The 14,193-nt window shown below is 32.2% G+C and overlaps 1 protein-coding gene across 1 annotated transcript; it reads left to right on the top strand.

Annotated features, from left to right (window-relative positions):
- The first annotated feature begins 2,335 nt into the window (after positions 1–2,335).
- LOC125837758 (uncharacterized) lies at positions 2,336–2,707 on the top strand. Its single transcript, XM_049516835.1, has one exon. The coding sequence runs from the start codon at positions 2,336–2,338 to the stop codon at positions 2,705–2,707; it is 372 nt and encodes a 123-aa protein (XP_049372792.1).
- Positions 2,708–14,193: the final 11,486 nt, after the last annotated feature.

Below are 14,193 nucleotides of genomic sequence, written 5' to 3'. Positions count from 1 at the left end.
AGTTTTAATATCTCCATTTTGGTCCCTCCTTCTTTTCCAACTAATTTGGAATAATATATATCTATTTGCATTTCTTAAAAATTATATTAGAAAAAAACAAAAAAGCCAAACAAACGGGAAAGAAGAGCAACTTGTTTTGCTGCTGTCGAAACTGACGATTTCTGTGAGTAATCCGGCCAAAATATCCATTCTCAAGGTAAAATCATCATCATCTCATACTCCAGAGTCATGTTTACTCCATTTTATTTCAAAAACCAAGCTTCAAAATGATTTTCCCGCCATTTTAGAAATTCGAGAAATCTTGTATAATAAACACTTGATAACTCATTATAGAAACATTTTAGTTGTTTAAAAGCATTAAAAATATGTTTCGCCATTGCAGGAGCTGTATTTTGAGCCACGATCTCATTCAGTCGCGTTTTTTGTACGGATATCAGACTTCATCGATCGTTAACGACTGATACTGTAATCTAGTATATATCTTTGTAGTCGATAATGGCAGTAACTGAATTTGTTGTTGCTGGTGGTGATTATATGGGAGTATGGGAGGAGACTCCCAAAAGCTGGAATTGGAAATCTTTTAGTAAAACGACAGTGCCCATTGCGTTGCGTCGCAATGGTTCATATGACGATATGATTGCAAGCGTAATTAAGGCCGGTGAGTTAACTTGCGAGCCAAATGACTTGGTGATTAGCTATCAAATGAATGGGAGCAGAAAATACATCCCACATTCATAAAAAAATATAGGAATGTGAGCTTGTACATGTTAGATATTGGTATTGATGGCTCTAGGCATACATTGAGGATAAACGTTAATTTGAGGCCTCCAATTGAACCAACAAATTCATTTAACGGCGACAATGATTCGATTGGAAATGAAAGATTGGGTGATCATTCAAATGAGAGCTTGGGTGATAATTCAAATGAAAGTTTGGGTGATCATTCAATGAATATACATGATGATCCAGCTAATGTGGAAAATCAGCCAGTAGATGCAGAAGATCCTGAACCCGAATGTTGTGAAGAAATGTAGGTACAAAAGGAATTGGGATCACAATCTAACCATTCCTTCTCTGATGGAACTAATTTATGTATAAACCAAACTTTCAGAAACAAGAATGAGTTGCAATTGTTATTAGCCGAAGCGGCGGCAAAAAAGTCTTTTGATTTTGCTACTGTGAAGAGTTGTACTAAATACTTAAAGGTGAAATGTGTATTGAAATTGTGCATGGATGTTGCGGGCGAGGAAATATGAGTGTTCGGAAAGATTTTGTATCTATAAGTACATTGGCGAACATAGTTATGGCGTTGAACATGCCAACAGTAGCCATAACAAGATTTCAATCAAAGTCATTGCTTCACTTTGTGTAAATTTGTATCATGATGGAAAGGGTCCAAATGTTAAAGAGATTCAAAGAGCTATGTTTAATTTTTTTCATTGTAGTCCAAGCTATTGGAAATGTTGGAAGGGTGGTGTGGTTGCTAAGGAAATGGTTTGAGGGACAACGAAGAATAGATATTCATGCTTACCGGCTTTTTCCTACATGTTAGAGACACTTAATGTTGGTTCTAGTTATTGTCTCATGGTAAACGAGGATAGTCATAGGTTCATGTATTATTTCTTGGCCTTTGGTGCTTGCATTAAGGGATTTGCCCACATGAGAAAGATGATTGCGGTTGATGACACTCATTTATATGGTAAATATAAAGGCGTGTTGTTGAGCGTTGTTGCACAAGATACGGAGAATCATGTTTATCCAATTGCCTTTTGTGTCGTGGACAATGAAAATGATGCATCTTGGACATTCTTCTTTGAGAATTTGAAGGAGATTATGGTCGATGAACCAGATTTGTGTTTTATCTCTGATAGACACAAGAGTATCGCCAATGGTATTATGAACATTTACAATCATGCTCACCACGGATATTGTATGAGGCACCTCGGTGAAAATCTCTGCATAAATCATCATTGTGGAGATTACCTTTATCTTTACTACAATGCAGCAAAGGCTTATTCTTTGGAGGAGTTTGACAATCATTTTGTAGAGAATTCAAAAACAAATGTCCCGCGGCAGCCGTCGTCCTTGAGCATGATATTGGTTTTGAGAAGTGGAGTAGGGCACATTTTCCTGGCAATAGATATGAGGTGATGACCATAAATATCGCCAAGTCACTCAATGTTATGTTGATAGACGAAAGAGAGTATCTCGTGGCATCTATATTTAATTCGATTGCTAAGAGGTTTGGAGAATTTTTTAGGGAGAGGCATGCATATATCCTTAAATCAATGGGTAATCAAATGGTGCCGGCTGCGGAAAAAATTGCAAGAAAAAAATGATCCAGGGTAACTCCTTATATGTGGAGAATGTAACTGGGGACGACAATCAATTTACCATGTTTGGTGTGGGTGTTACTGCCTATGTGGACCTACTGGAAAAGTCATGTTCATGTAGAGAATATGACTTGATCAAGAGACCCTGTGCTCACGCGATGGCCGCTTTGCGATCGAAGCATGTCAATGAGTATGGTATGAGCATCTATAAGTACTCTTCGCATTTGTATAAAGTTGAAGCGTACCTTCTTGCATACATGAATTCTATTAATATTATCCCTCTCGAGTCGAAATGGTGTGTTCCAGAAGAATTGCTTAATGTGAAGATTCTTCCGCCTCTTGTCGATATCAAGCTTGGAAGAAAAAGAAAATAAGTGTCAAAGGCATCAGTGAAAATTTCAAGAGCAAGAGAAGGAACAAATGTTCAATTTGTAAGGGAATCGGACACAAGAGAACTACATGTGTGAACAACAACAAATCTTAAACAAGCTTGATTTAATTTGTTTTTGTAATGAAGCTACTTTTGTTTTTTGCTACTGTAATCAAGCTTCTGCTTGTTTTTGCTACTGTAATCAAGCAACTGCTAGCATTTTGGTCAATTTATTGTCATCTATTATCGTAATTACTCATGATCTAATATAGATCAATCAAAAGATGACATATTTTGTACACTGTCTATCTGTGTGTTATTAATATATGAAAATTATTAATAGAATATGATTCTAATGCATGAATTAGAATATGATTAAAAATTAGAATTAGAATGAATTAGAATGGTATTTGTGATTATTTTTAATGCACCAAATCAAACAATGCTTAAGAAATAATCTAAGTTTAAATGATTCAACTATAACTAATACAAGCATTATTTGCATATACACTCTACCAAACGAATCCTTAATGAATTGTCAAAAATATAGATGTTACCATTAAAAAAAGTAGCAATTTGAACTTTTTTTACCGTTGTAAAATTTGTATATCTAAATATTTACTGGTTGTCAAAATATATAAACCCTTTATACAATCGATACATCTATATGTGTAAGGTGTATGTATGACATATGAGATTTACACTCTGACATTAGTAAGGTGTATTCGGGTTTATATCTATGTTAACGCATTATCGATACTTCACCAACTAGAATCTGACACTTATATATAGACCAAAACTAGTAGAATTTAAAAAAGACAGCAATTAATTAATAATAAATTATATATTTGAAATTTATCCAATTAAATAAGTTTAAACAAGTCATATGATCATGTAAGAGTCCACATAAATTGGGTGTGGTGATTAGTGATGTACGAGGAAGAGTTGAGGTTATACAATCAACATCCTTAGAACAATGTTTGAAAAAACATAAGTATGTTGTGAGGATGTCACTTGTTCAACCACACATTGTTGATTTCCACCCCAATTTATATGGACTCATACATGATCACATGCTTATGTTGTAAAGGTTGATTGTATAACCACACATAATTATCCTCATTCATACTTGTGCATTCTTCACACATTAGTTTGAAGATATTCATTGTATAACTACAACTCTTTCTCATACATCATTATCTCCACCCCCAATGTATTATACCCATCACGTCCACTGAATTTCCATCACTGCCTTCATCTACTTTATCTTCCAGCTTCTCCTGTTCTTTTTCTTCTTCCTACAATTCAATCTGCTCCTCTTCTTTTTCTTGTTCTTTGTTCTCTTCGATCTTCTCCTCTTCTTTTTGTTCTTCTTCGTTCTCTTCGATCTGCTCCTCTTCTTTTTCTTCTTGTTTCTTCTCTTCAATTTCTTCTTCGTTCTCTTGCAGTTTGTCCTCTTCTCTTTCTTCATCTTTTTCTGCTATCTTCTCCTCTTCTTGTTCATTAACTTCTTCTGCAAAGTACTCGTCAATTGGAACCAGATCTTCATCGATTATTGCTAATGGAAGTATTTCATCAACATCAACTTCAGCACCATCTTCATCAATTATTGGTGTTGTATAGTCTTCATCTCTATCAACTGTTGCTGCAAGATCAATGGTTTAGCATTCTTACAAATAAATAATTTCATACAAATAGTATATAAATTAGTCTACCTTCTTTTTTCTTGTTGTTTTGAGCTCTCCTCAATTTCTCATCTCATATGAAAGCAACAACTTTCATCATTGATAGTTCAAGGAATGCAACACGCTTACACAAATTATCATCTTTATTTTTCTGTCCACTCGAAACAGAATTCTCACCAAGTTGGTTGGAATTCTTCTCACCCAATATTTCATCCTCCTGGTTCTCTACTGTAGAAATGAGGACAATGACACCTTTCAAATTGGCCTTTAAGGCATCAATAATTGTGTCCTTCACATTGTCCGTATACGGCTTTAATGTTGCCATATAATTTTATTTTGTCTCATGGACAATAGGTACGAGGTATGGATGCACAACCTACAAAAAAAAAATATAAATAGTACAAGACCTTCACTAATTTACAAGTATTGCTAGATAATAATAAATAAGTTTATACTTTTGTACTTCTCCCTTTGTACTTAAATGGATCACCTTCGACAATGTAATCGCTCTTTGCCGTGTGCCATCTAAGTAAATGGGGAATTGACAGAGGAGAATCCAAGGACTTCTTTGCATAATTACCAAGATGAGGAAAAGCCTCATATATCCAAACCTGAAATTAATAAAATAACAAATAAATAAACAGAGACTATGAAATACTATATAAATATATAATAGTGTAATATTAATCAAGTCCATAATTGATAAAAATTATCAGAAATGCCCAGGGGAAGCCATACAAAGCATACGATGCATTCCTTCTTTCCTTGTACACTTCACTTTGTTTCTTTAAATTAATTTTGTTCTTCAAATACTTCACTGTTAAATCAAAACACTCTTTGCCCCACGAATAACTCTTGAAAAGATCTAAATCATCGACCATCTTAATGTGGTTTGGATCCACAATCTTAGATTGATCGTGGACAAGCAACATCGAGTGGACGAACCAAACTAAAGAGCACTTCAACTTCTGCTTCTTATTCAATCTGGTACCCTTAATCAAACTTAACAACTTTCTACCACTGATATTCTTATTCTTGGTCACTTTATAGTAAAATTTCTCACCTTTCTGAAGCACTTTCTTCATTTTTGCATCACGGGGGTATGTTGAGCAATTCAGCCCTGTAATCAATGCAAACTCTTTTAAGCCAAATCAAGCAGGCTTATCATTCACACAAAACCACATCTCATGCAATTCTTTATCATTTTTTACACGACGCAACAACATATAATGGACCATTTGTCCATTGAACTTGTAATGTTCTGGAATATGTCTTAAATGTCCAAAACAAGTATCTTTAAAGTCATTATAATTTTTTTCTTGAACTAAAGCATTTCTAAAATTACGATAAAGAGTCATTCTTGCTCTCACAGAAATTTTGGCTGGAAAAGATCCTAACTCATCCATACATGTAGTTAGATTATAGGACTTACCAGAGATCACTCTTGCACAAGTTGGCAAGGACAGGGGATCACCATCCTCTTCTCCAGTACCTCGGCTGCCTCTACTACTCGACTCATCTCCACTATCAGTATTTTCTTCACTAGACTCAACATCATTAGTAGCCTGGGCACTACTGTCCTCATAGTTGTCGATTTCAGCCATCATATCAGAATCTGTGTTAGACTTAGGTTCTTCAACTACAATTTTTTTCTTTTTTGAAGATCTTCAAACTTCTCCAGCCTTTCTTTTCTTGTTTTTAGAAGGCTTAGAAACTGTTTTTTTAACAATGTCGCCTCTAATTTTAGGAGTCATACTGTATTATATTCAAAAACATAAATTTCATATCAAAATATCGACAAGTAGTCTATTAATACAAACAGATTAATGCTAAAAAAATATGAAAAAAGTACCATTTCCAACAAAACTCGACAATGCCATTGACGTAAACACCAGGGAAACACCATTATAGTCAACCAAAATACAATAAAAACTTTCAAATCGATAGGCCAGATAAACATAAAAAATCAAAAATTTCTACGCATTATCTAAAGCTATACGTCAATAATGATTCCGAATAAAGACCATGAACTAAAACGGGTCAGATTTTGAGAACTTTAAGCAAAAATCTAAACATCGCTACACTATCGCAATAAAAACATCAAATAGGCTAAAACTTATTGAAAACACGATTAAACTTACTTGAGAGGAAGAAGATGAAAAACAAAATAAACTTCACTTCGTTTTTCAAGAACGATTATAGGAAGATGGAAGTTTTGTTGGAGAATGATCAATTTTTTATGGAGGTTGATGATTTTGTAAAGAGGGTTTATGGAGAAGACGAAGAGTTGAAAGAGGAGAAGTGGAGGAAAAGTTCTCTGAAAGGTTCTGAGGTTTCCTCGGAAAATGCATATACCTAATATTATTAAATATTTTTTTATACTTGGATTGTAGTTTTTAATTTTTTATTATGGAGGGATGAATTTATTTAATGTTGAAGTATTTTATACTTGTGTTTTTATCCCAAGTTCTTATAATGTTGAAAAGGCCCATGACACCACAAGCCAACCCCACTTTTCCCCTTTTTCTATCCGTAACCCTACAAATTAACTCAAAAAGAAATTAGGTGGCTATTGGTTAAATTAAGTTTTAAAGGCGTCCCCAATTCCAATTCTTCTCAACTGGGAAGGGCATCAACCTTGGAAGTTGGAGAGAAGTGCTCCAACACTATCAAGAGAAAAAAATATCGAAAAAAAACCAAAAAAAAAAAAGTATTGGTGGGAAGGGTATCAACCTTGGAAGTTGGAGAGAAGTGCTCTAACACAGCTAAGAGAAAAAATATCAAAAAAGTGTTTTTTAAATATATTGACCAAATACAAATTCTTTCTCATCAAAAGTATTTTTTTTATAAAAAGTACGTACTTTTTGAAAATAATATTTTTTAAGAGAAAATTAAATGCAAATATACACCATAATTTTGTAATTTAAATGGATATACCCCTTGTTAAGGGTATAAATAAGTGGTACATCACGAAGTTAAAGGGATGCATTTGCTCCTAAGCTGATTTTGAAAAATTGTCCAGACAAGTATATTTTGGCTCTGTCTTTTTAGTAAATATCAAGCGTATAGGCCTCGTTGAGAATATAACTTAACAATAAATGCGTGCTTTTTGTAATAGCTTAAGTTTTTAGATGAAATAGCTACACACTTCAATATGATATTAGAGCAAATAGAGATTCTAAAATTCATGAATCTCATTGTCACTCATTATGTTAAAAAGAAGAAAACCCAATATACTTGACCCTCGGGGTGTCAATGGTACTGTTCGGTTGGTTATTTTATAAAAATTATATCATTTTGAGTTTTCGGTTATTTTATAATATATAACCAAAATTAGATTTTTTGAAACCATCTCAATCATATCGGTTTCTCTTCCACGGTTCGGTTAATTTTTATTTTTATTTTATACTTTTAAAATATCACCTCAAAATATACTACTATTAAAATATTTCTTTCGCAAATATGTTCTTGAAGAAGCACTTTAATTCTTATCAAGAAGAAAGAATGTAAAGCATTGTTTCCGTATTGTTTGATCTTAAATATTTAATAAGAGTGTTTGCATAGGTTTTTGTTGTATTGTTTGATAGACTATCTATTACAATATATTTTAGTTTTAAACTTAATTAAGTAAAGGTTAATTAAAGAGCAAAGACCCAAAGTTTTCTTGTCACTATAGAGGCCTAGAACCTAGGTTATATTTATATTTAAAAATTATTATAAAATATATTTATATATTAAATTTAACATACTGTTAATATATAAAATATATTACAATACATGTAAGGTTATTCGGTTCGGGAATCTTTCAATTTTTTTCCATAAATGAAAAAGACCATCTCAATTGTTAGGAATAGTTCTACAAAAAACCCCAAATTGCCAACAGATTTTACTAACAACTTAAGTTGGTTAGTATTCTACTAACAAATTACCAACATATTTCTAACCGAATTATATTTTAAAACTTAACAACGAAAGTCTAACAGATTACCAATCAAAATCTTACTAACTAAGTATTTTAGTTGGTAAATACGACGGGAAAAAATGGCGCCAAATTTAGCAACATTCTATCTATGGATTACCAACTGAAATATTACTCGCACACCTTTGTTGGTAATATTACCAACGAAGTATATATCGGTTGATAAATATGACAAAAAAATTGCTTATATAATTTATTAACATATTACCAATGAATTACTAACCAAACATTTACCAAAGGCAAGATTGTGTTGCTAAATTTACCAACCACATATAAATGTGTTGGTAAATTAGTAACGAAATGTAATTTATTGGTAAACTTGCCAACCAATATCCAATTAGTTGGAAATTTTGCCGACGAATAAAGATTGTAGTTAGTAAATTACTAACACATTAAAATAGTTGGTAATATACCAACCGATCATTAATCCATTAGTAAAATTTACCAACATATTAATTATTAGTTGGTAATATTACATATGAATGTTTAGTTGAATAGTAACTATTACCAACTGGGATAAAATTTATTGGTAAATTATTAATTACTAACTTATATTTGACTAGTTGGTAAATTTACCAATTGAAGTTAAATTTTTTGGTAAATCGGCGTCTAGTGTTGAGGCTTTCATATACAGTTTGTGTCGTTAGGCGTTTTAACTTTAAAATTTTGGGAAAATGCATAAGTACCCCTCCCCCCCCCCCTCCAGCCTATGCCCAAAATCCCTGAGACACACCTAACCTTTACTAAGGTCCTATTACCCCCCCGAACTTATTTTATATATAATTTTCTACCCCTTTTCGGCGTACATGGCACTATCTTGTGGGCCCAGCACGTGTTGACAATTTTTTCAAGGATAGTGCCACGTAGGTCGAAAAGGGGTAGACAATTAATTAAAAAATAAGTTCGGGGGGAGTAATAGGACCTTAGTAAAGGTTAGGTGTGTCTCAGGGATTTTGGGCATAGGCTGGGGGGGTACTTATGCATTTTCCCTTAAATTTTAGCCAAAAGTTGACTTTGGTCAATATTTTATGTAAATGCGTGCTCAGATTAGAACTCTGTCAGTGTCATTAGCTTCAAAAGGTCACTTTTTATATAACAGGAAGGTTGGTTCAAGTTTTGAGGCTTCCATTTTTTGTTTGTGCCATTAGGTGTTTTAAATCTTATGTTTTGGTCAAAATTTGACTTTGGTCAATATTTTTGTGAACGAGCTCAGATGAGAATTCCGTCAGCATAATTAACTCCAAAGGTCATTTTTATCTATTAGGGTGGTTGATTCGGGTTTTGAGGCTTTCATTTTTAGTGTGTGCCGTTAGGTGTTTTAACTTATAAATTTTAGCCAAAATTTAACTTCGGTCAATATATTTGATAAACGTGCTCAGATGAGAATTTCGTCAGCGCAGTTAGATGCGGAAGGTCATTTTTTATGTAATAAGATAGAAGGTTCGGGTTTTGAGGCTTCCGTTTTTAGTTTGTGCCGTTAGGCATTATAACTTTTAAGTTTTGGCCAATATTTCACTTTCGTCAATATTTTTGGTAATCGTGCTCGAATTGAAATTTTGTCATCGCGGTTAGCCATATAAGTTCAACTTTGGTCTCATAGGATGGTTGGTTCGGGTTTTGAGACTTTATTTTCAGTTTGTATCGTTAAGCATTTTAACTTTTAACTTTTGGCTAAAATTTGAATTAGGTCAATTTTTTTGGGAAACATGCTGAAATTTGAATTTCATTAGCGCGGTTAGCTCTGGAAGGTCTTTTTCGTCTAATAGGATGGTTGGTTTGGATTTTGAGGTTTTCATATTCAGTTTGTACCATTAGGCAGTTTAATTTTTAACTTTTGGCCAAAATTTGACTTTGCTTAACATTGTCAACTTGTACACTACATACATTTACAAACACATCATGATATAATGATATGTGTCATAGTGAGATTAATTTAACTTGTTATCATAGATTTTGCATTGTTTCATTCAAATATGATTTATAAAATTGATATTAACATTTTTGGATTTATATTCGTGCTCTTAGATTTTTAAATGCAATAAATTAATGAATATTTTACTATTAAATAATCATTCAGTTAATAATATTTTGAACATATTGTCAATCAATTACTAACCTAACATTGAACTTGAATGATATATTACCAACAAACTAACAATCAATTAGTAAATTTATTAGAAAAACAAATAATCATACTAACGCATTTAAAATTTATTACCAACAAGGGTTGTGGTGGAGTGGTAAGTACTCCTTCATCCTTAACCAAGAGGTCTTGGGTTCGATTCCTCTTGGGTACGGAGTCGCCTTTGTTAGGGAGCGTTTTACATCCCAATGTGGGACTTCCCGATGTGAATTTGGATTTAGTCGGGCTCCAATATGGGTACCGGACACCGGATGGGAAACCAAAAAAAAGCGTGAATTCGGATTTAGTCGGGCTCCATTGTGGGTACCGGACACCGGATGGGAAACCAAAAAAAAAAAGTATTTAAAATTTATTGGTAAATTACCAACATAAATTTTCTGTTACTAAAATTGTCAACCAATTACCAATGTATCTTGAAAAGTTTACTATCAGACATTTGTTACTATAATTACTAACGTATTACCAACGGAATCGAATAATGACGACAAAAATTTACTAACTCTTTTTCAATTCGTTAGTAAAGGTACTAACGATATACTAACAAAAAATTAGTTGGTGAATTTACCAACGGAAATTTCAGGGCCATGTTTCAAAATTTTGTAACAACATCTTTGGGTGTTTACCAACTGATTTTTGGTTGGTAAGTTTACCAACAAATTAAAATCGGTTGGTAATATTTACCGACGAGCCTTTTATCTCTTTATTTGTTAAGGTTTCGTGGAACGTTCGAATATAAATTTTCTATGCTTACCTAAGAAAACGGGCCAATGGACCCGTAAATCTAAAAATATCTAGTCATTGGCTTCACCTAATATTAGTTCTCAAACCACATTTGATGTCCACCCAAAGTAATATGAAAAGAACTCAATCCATAAATGAAAAAGTTATGAAGTATATATGAAAACTAAAAAGATCTTATAATATGTCAAACTATTAAAGACTTAAACTATATAAATTTAAGCCAACATATAAGCAAGACAACGTGCAAGAAAAAGCATGATTAAGAAAGAGTACCATCACAAGCAATGCAAATGACTATTGATAAGAAAGACTAGCTTAGGCTATTCTAAATAAATGCTTTATTTTTTATGGATGGAAGATACTAATCATTCTCATAAAAAAAGTGATTAGACATCCATCTAACCTTTGTCAATTGGATCCATTATGTTTTCAAGAGAACTATAGATTCATCTTTTCCTTGATAGTATTTTTAATTGAATGGATCAAAATATCCCATGACGTTCTGAACCTAGCTTATGTATCACTTTAATTGGTAGGTTGAACAATTCAACCCTTAGAAAATATTACAAATCCATGTGGCGAGGAGCCAATAACATCAACGTGTCAAATTTTTCCGTTGGGTGAGTTCTTGGTGAAGATCAATCTATTATCCCCTAAAGTAACTTTTATCATTGAGCGACATTAATCCTTTCACTCAGCACTGTTGAATCACTATGACCGACTTTCATCCTTGCTCAATAGGTGGATCATGAAGCCAATCCCCCTTTTGCATTTGCATATGTGGACCAATCTATGTTCGACCCACTAAAATTCCTTGCACGCCTCTATTACCATTTGAAAGGCCTATGCTTCATATATAGAAATTACTGTCCTTTTAACTCGTAGGTCCTGATACAAGGTTAGATCGAGTGCTAATCTTTTCAGAGTGGTATCTCACTAATGGCTCGAATCCCTCATGTATAGGTTTATGTTAAATTTTTTTGTGTAAACTGAATCCATCACAAATAATTGACTTACTAAGATTATCTTAAATCCATGTGAGTAGTAGGTTTATGATGGTGACAGAAGTCCTAATAAGCAGGGCCAGCACGTAACATCTTTGCATGCGCATGCAGAATGAATGTACTGAAGAAAGGACTAAAAGAGCGTGTTTGAGTCTATTTATTTTATTTTTAAATCGAAATAATTTTAAAACATTTTTATATCAATCAAAAAATTATAAGTTTATCTAAACAGACTATAAATAGCAAAACATCTATCATTTTTTTCTATTTTTCCTTTTAATTTGTTCTCAAATTAATTTGAGTATTATAAAATAATGTATAATCCCTTCAACTTGTAGTATAATCACATAAAAATAATCAAATTAATTTTTATAATTGAAAAATCACTTAATTTTCTCTAAATATCCTTTTTACATGAGCAAGATATATTTATGCAAAAGATGGGCTTAGCTCCTCGTTTCCTTTTCATAAATTGAATTAATCAGTGACGGACCTACATTAATGAATGCTTGAATATATATCCATTGAATTTTAATTGAAACATTTATTTTTATATTATAAATTAATAATTCAATAATATATAAGATATTGATTGAGCATCCAATTTTAAAAAAGAATTTTAAATAAAAAAATATTTAAGCAACCACACTTTAAAAATAATTTAGTGATAGCTAGCTAGGAATTAGTCCCAAGCTAGAGGAATAATCAAGAATAAACGTACATGTTTAACTTCTATTTTTTATCCTATATATGCCAACTAATTAAAAGTCAATCATTGGTACCTGAGCTGGTGGAAAATTATAGAAATACACAAACCACCCCACCCCACCACCCCACCCCACCTATTCAGAATGTTCAACATTATCATGCTTAATTCATATTTTTAAAAATTATCTTTTCGCTTGCTATTCAATATTCGATATTCAATATTCATTTTGAAACTCAACCATTCAAATTTTCGTTGAAAATCACATTTTGAGGTGAAGTGTAAAGGTAATTTTGTTTTCGGGATTTAAATTCGATATTTTTATCGCATAGATACTTATTACATACCCACACCAAAACCTTTGGCATGCAATGGTAGATTTAGAATAAAATATATTGATTTATAGAAATTTAGTAGCTTTCGCTTACGTTTTATAATATAACTGTATTACAAAATTTATTATATTTTTTATAAATATTTGATTGTGAATATTATTGTTATTATTATACAATATTAATAAAAGAATTATTATAAAAATTTATAATTTTTTAAATTTCAAATCTAGTTTTTCATATTTGATGTATATATTTGGTGTTATCTTAGCTGTAGCCTTGTGTTAGGCACATGATATTTTGCTCAAATTCATATCTTTTTTTAAATAAAAACAATCGAGTTGCTTTATCCTTAATTATAAGTCTTGATTTTGAGGCTTTAAGTTTTGAGTGTGGAATTTTTTTTGATAGGGAGAGTTTTCCCTTGACTGGAGCCCTACACAATGTAAATTCGAATTAATCGAATTTCAATACAAATATCGGATGCTGAAAGATAAAAAATAATAATCAATTGTGGAACCAAGTTTGAAAATGCTGGCTCTATTAGTCTCCATCAACAGACAATTTGGTCCCCATGTGTATATATAGTAGTATATTCAATGTATACACGACCAATTTTATATATATTTCAAGCAAATGGATCGATCATGTTATATTTTCTTGTAACAAAAGAACTACTTTTTTTTTCTTCTCTTACTTTTTTGGGGCAAAGTATTTACTTATTATAGCAATATCTCTTGATGTTATCTTTTAAAGTCCCTTGTATGATTTATCTATCAATTTAGTTTTTAAAAAAAATTGATTGGCCGTTTATGCATTTTGAAGGGGAAAAGTGGTCTTTTTGATTTCGGACTCAAAAAAATGCATATACATCACATATACACTATAATATATATTTAT

Source organism: Solanum verrucosum, unplaced genomic scaffold, assembly GCF_900185275.1.
Source record: "Solanum verrucosum unplaced genomic scaffold, falcon-dt-bn FXZP01000091.1, whole genome shotgun sequence".
NCBI lineage: Eukaryota > Viridiplantae > Streptophyta > Magnoliopsida > Solanales > Solanaceae > Solanum > Solanum verrucosum.
This window is presented reverse-complemented; position numbering and strand designations above follow the sequence as displayed.

Bases quoted from the DNA above. Each gene is read 5' to 3' on its own strand.
- LOC125837758 (XM_049516835.1), top strand. From the start codon at position 2,336: ATGATCCAGGGTAACTCCTTATATGTGGAGAATGTAACTGGGGACGAC.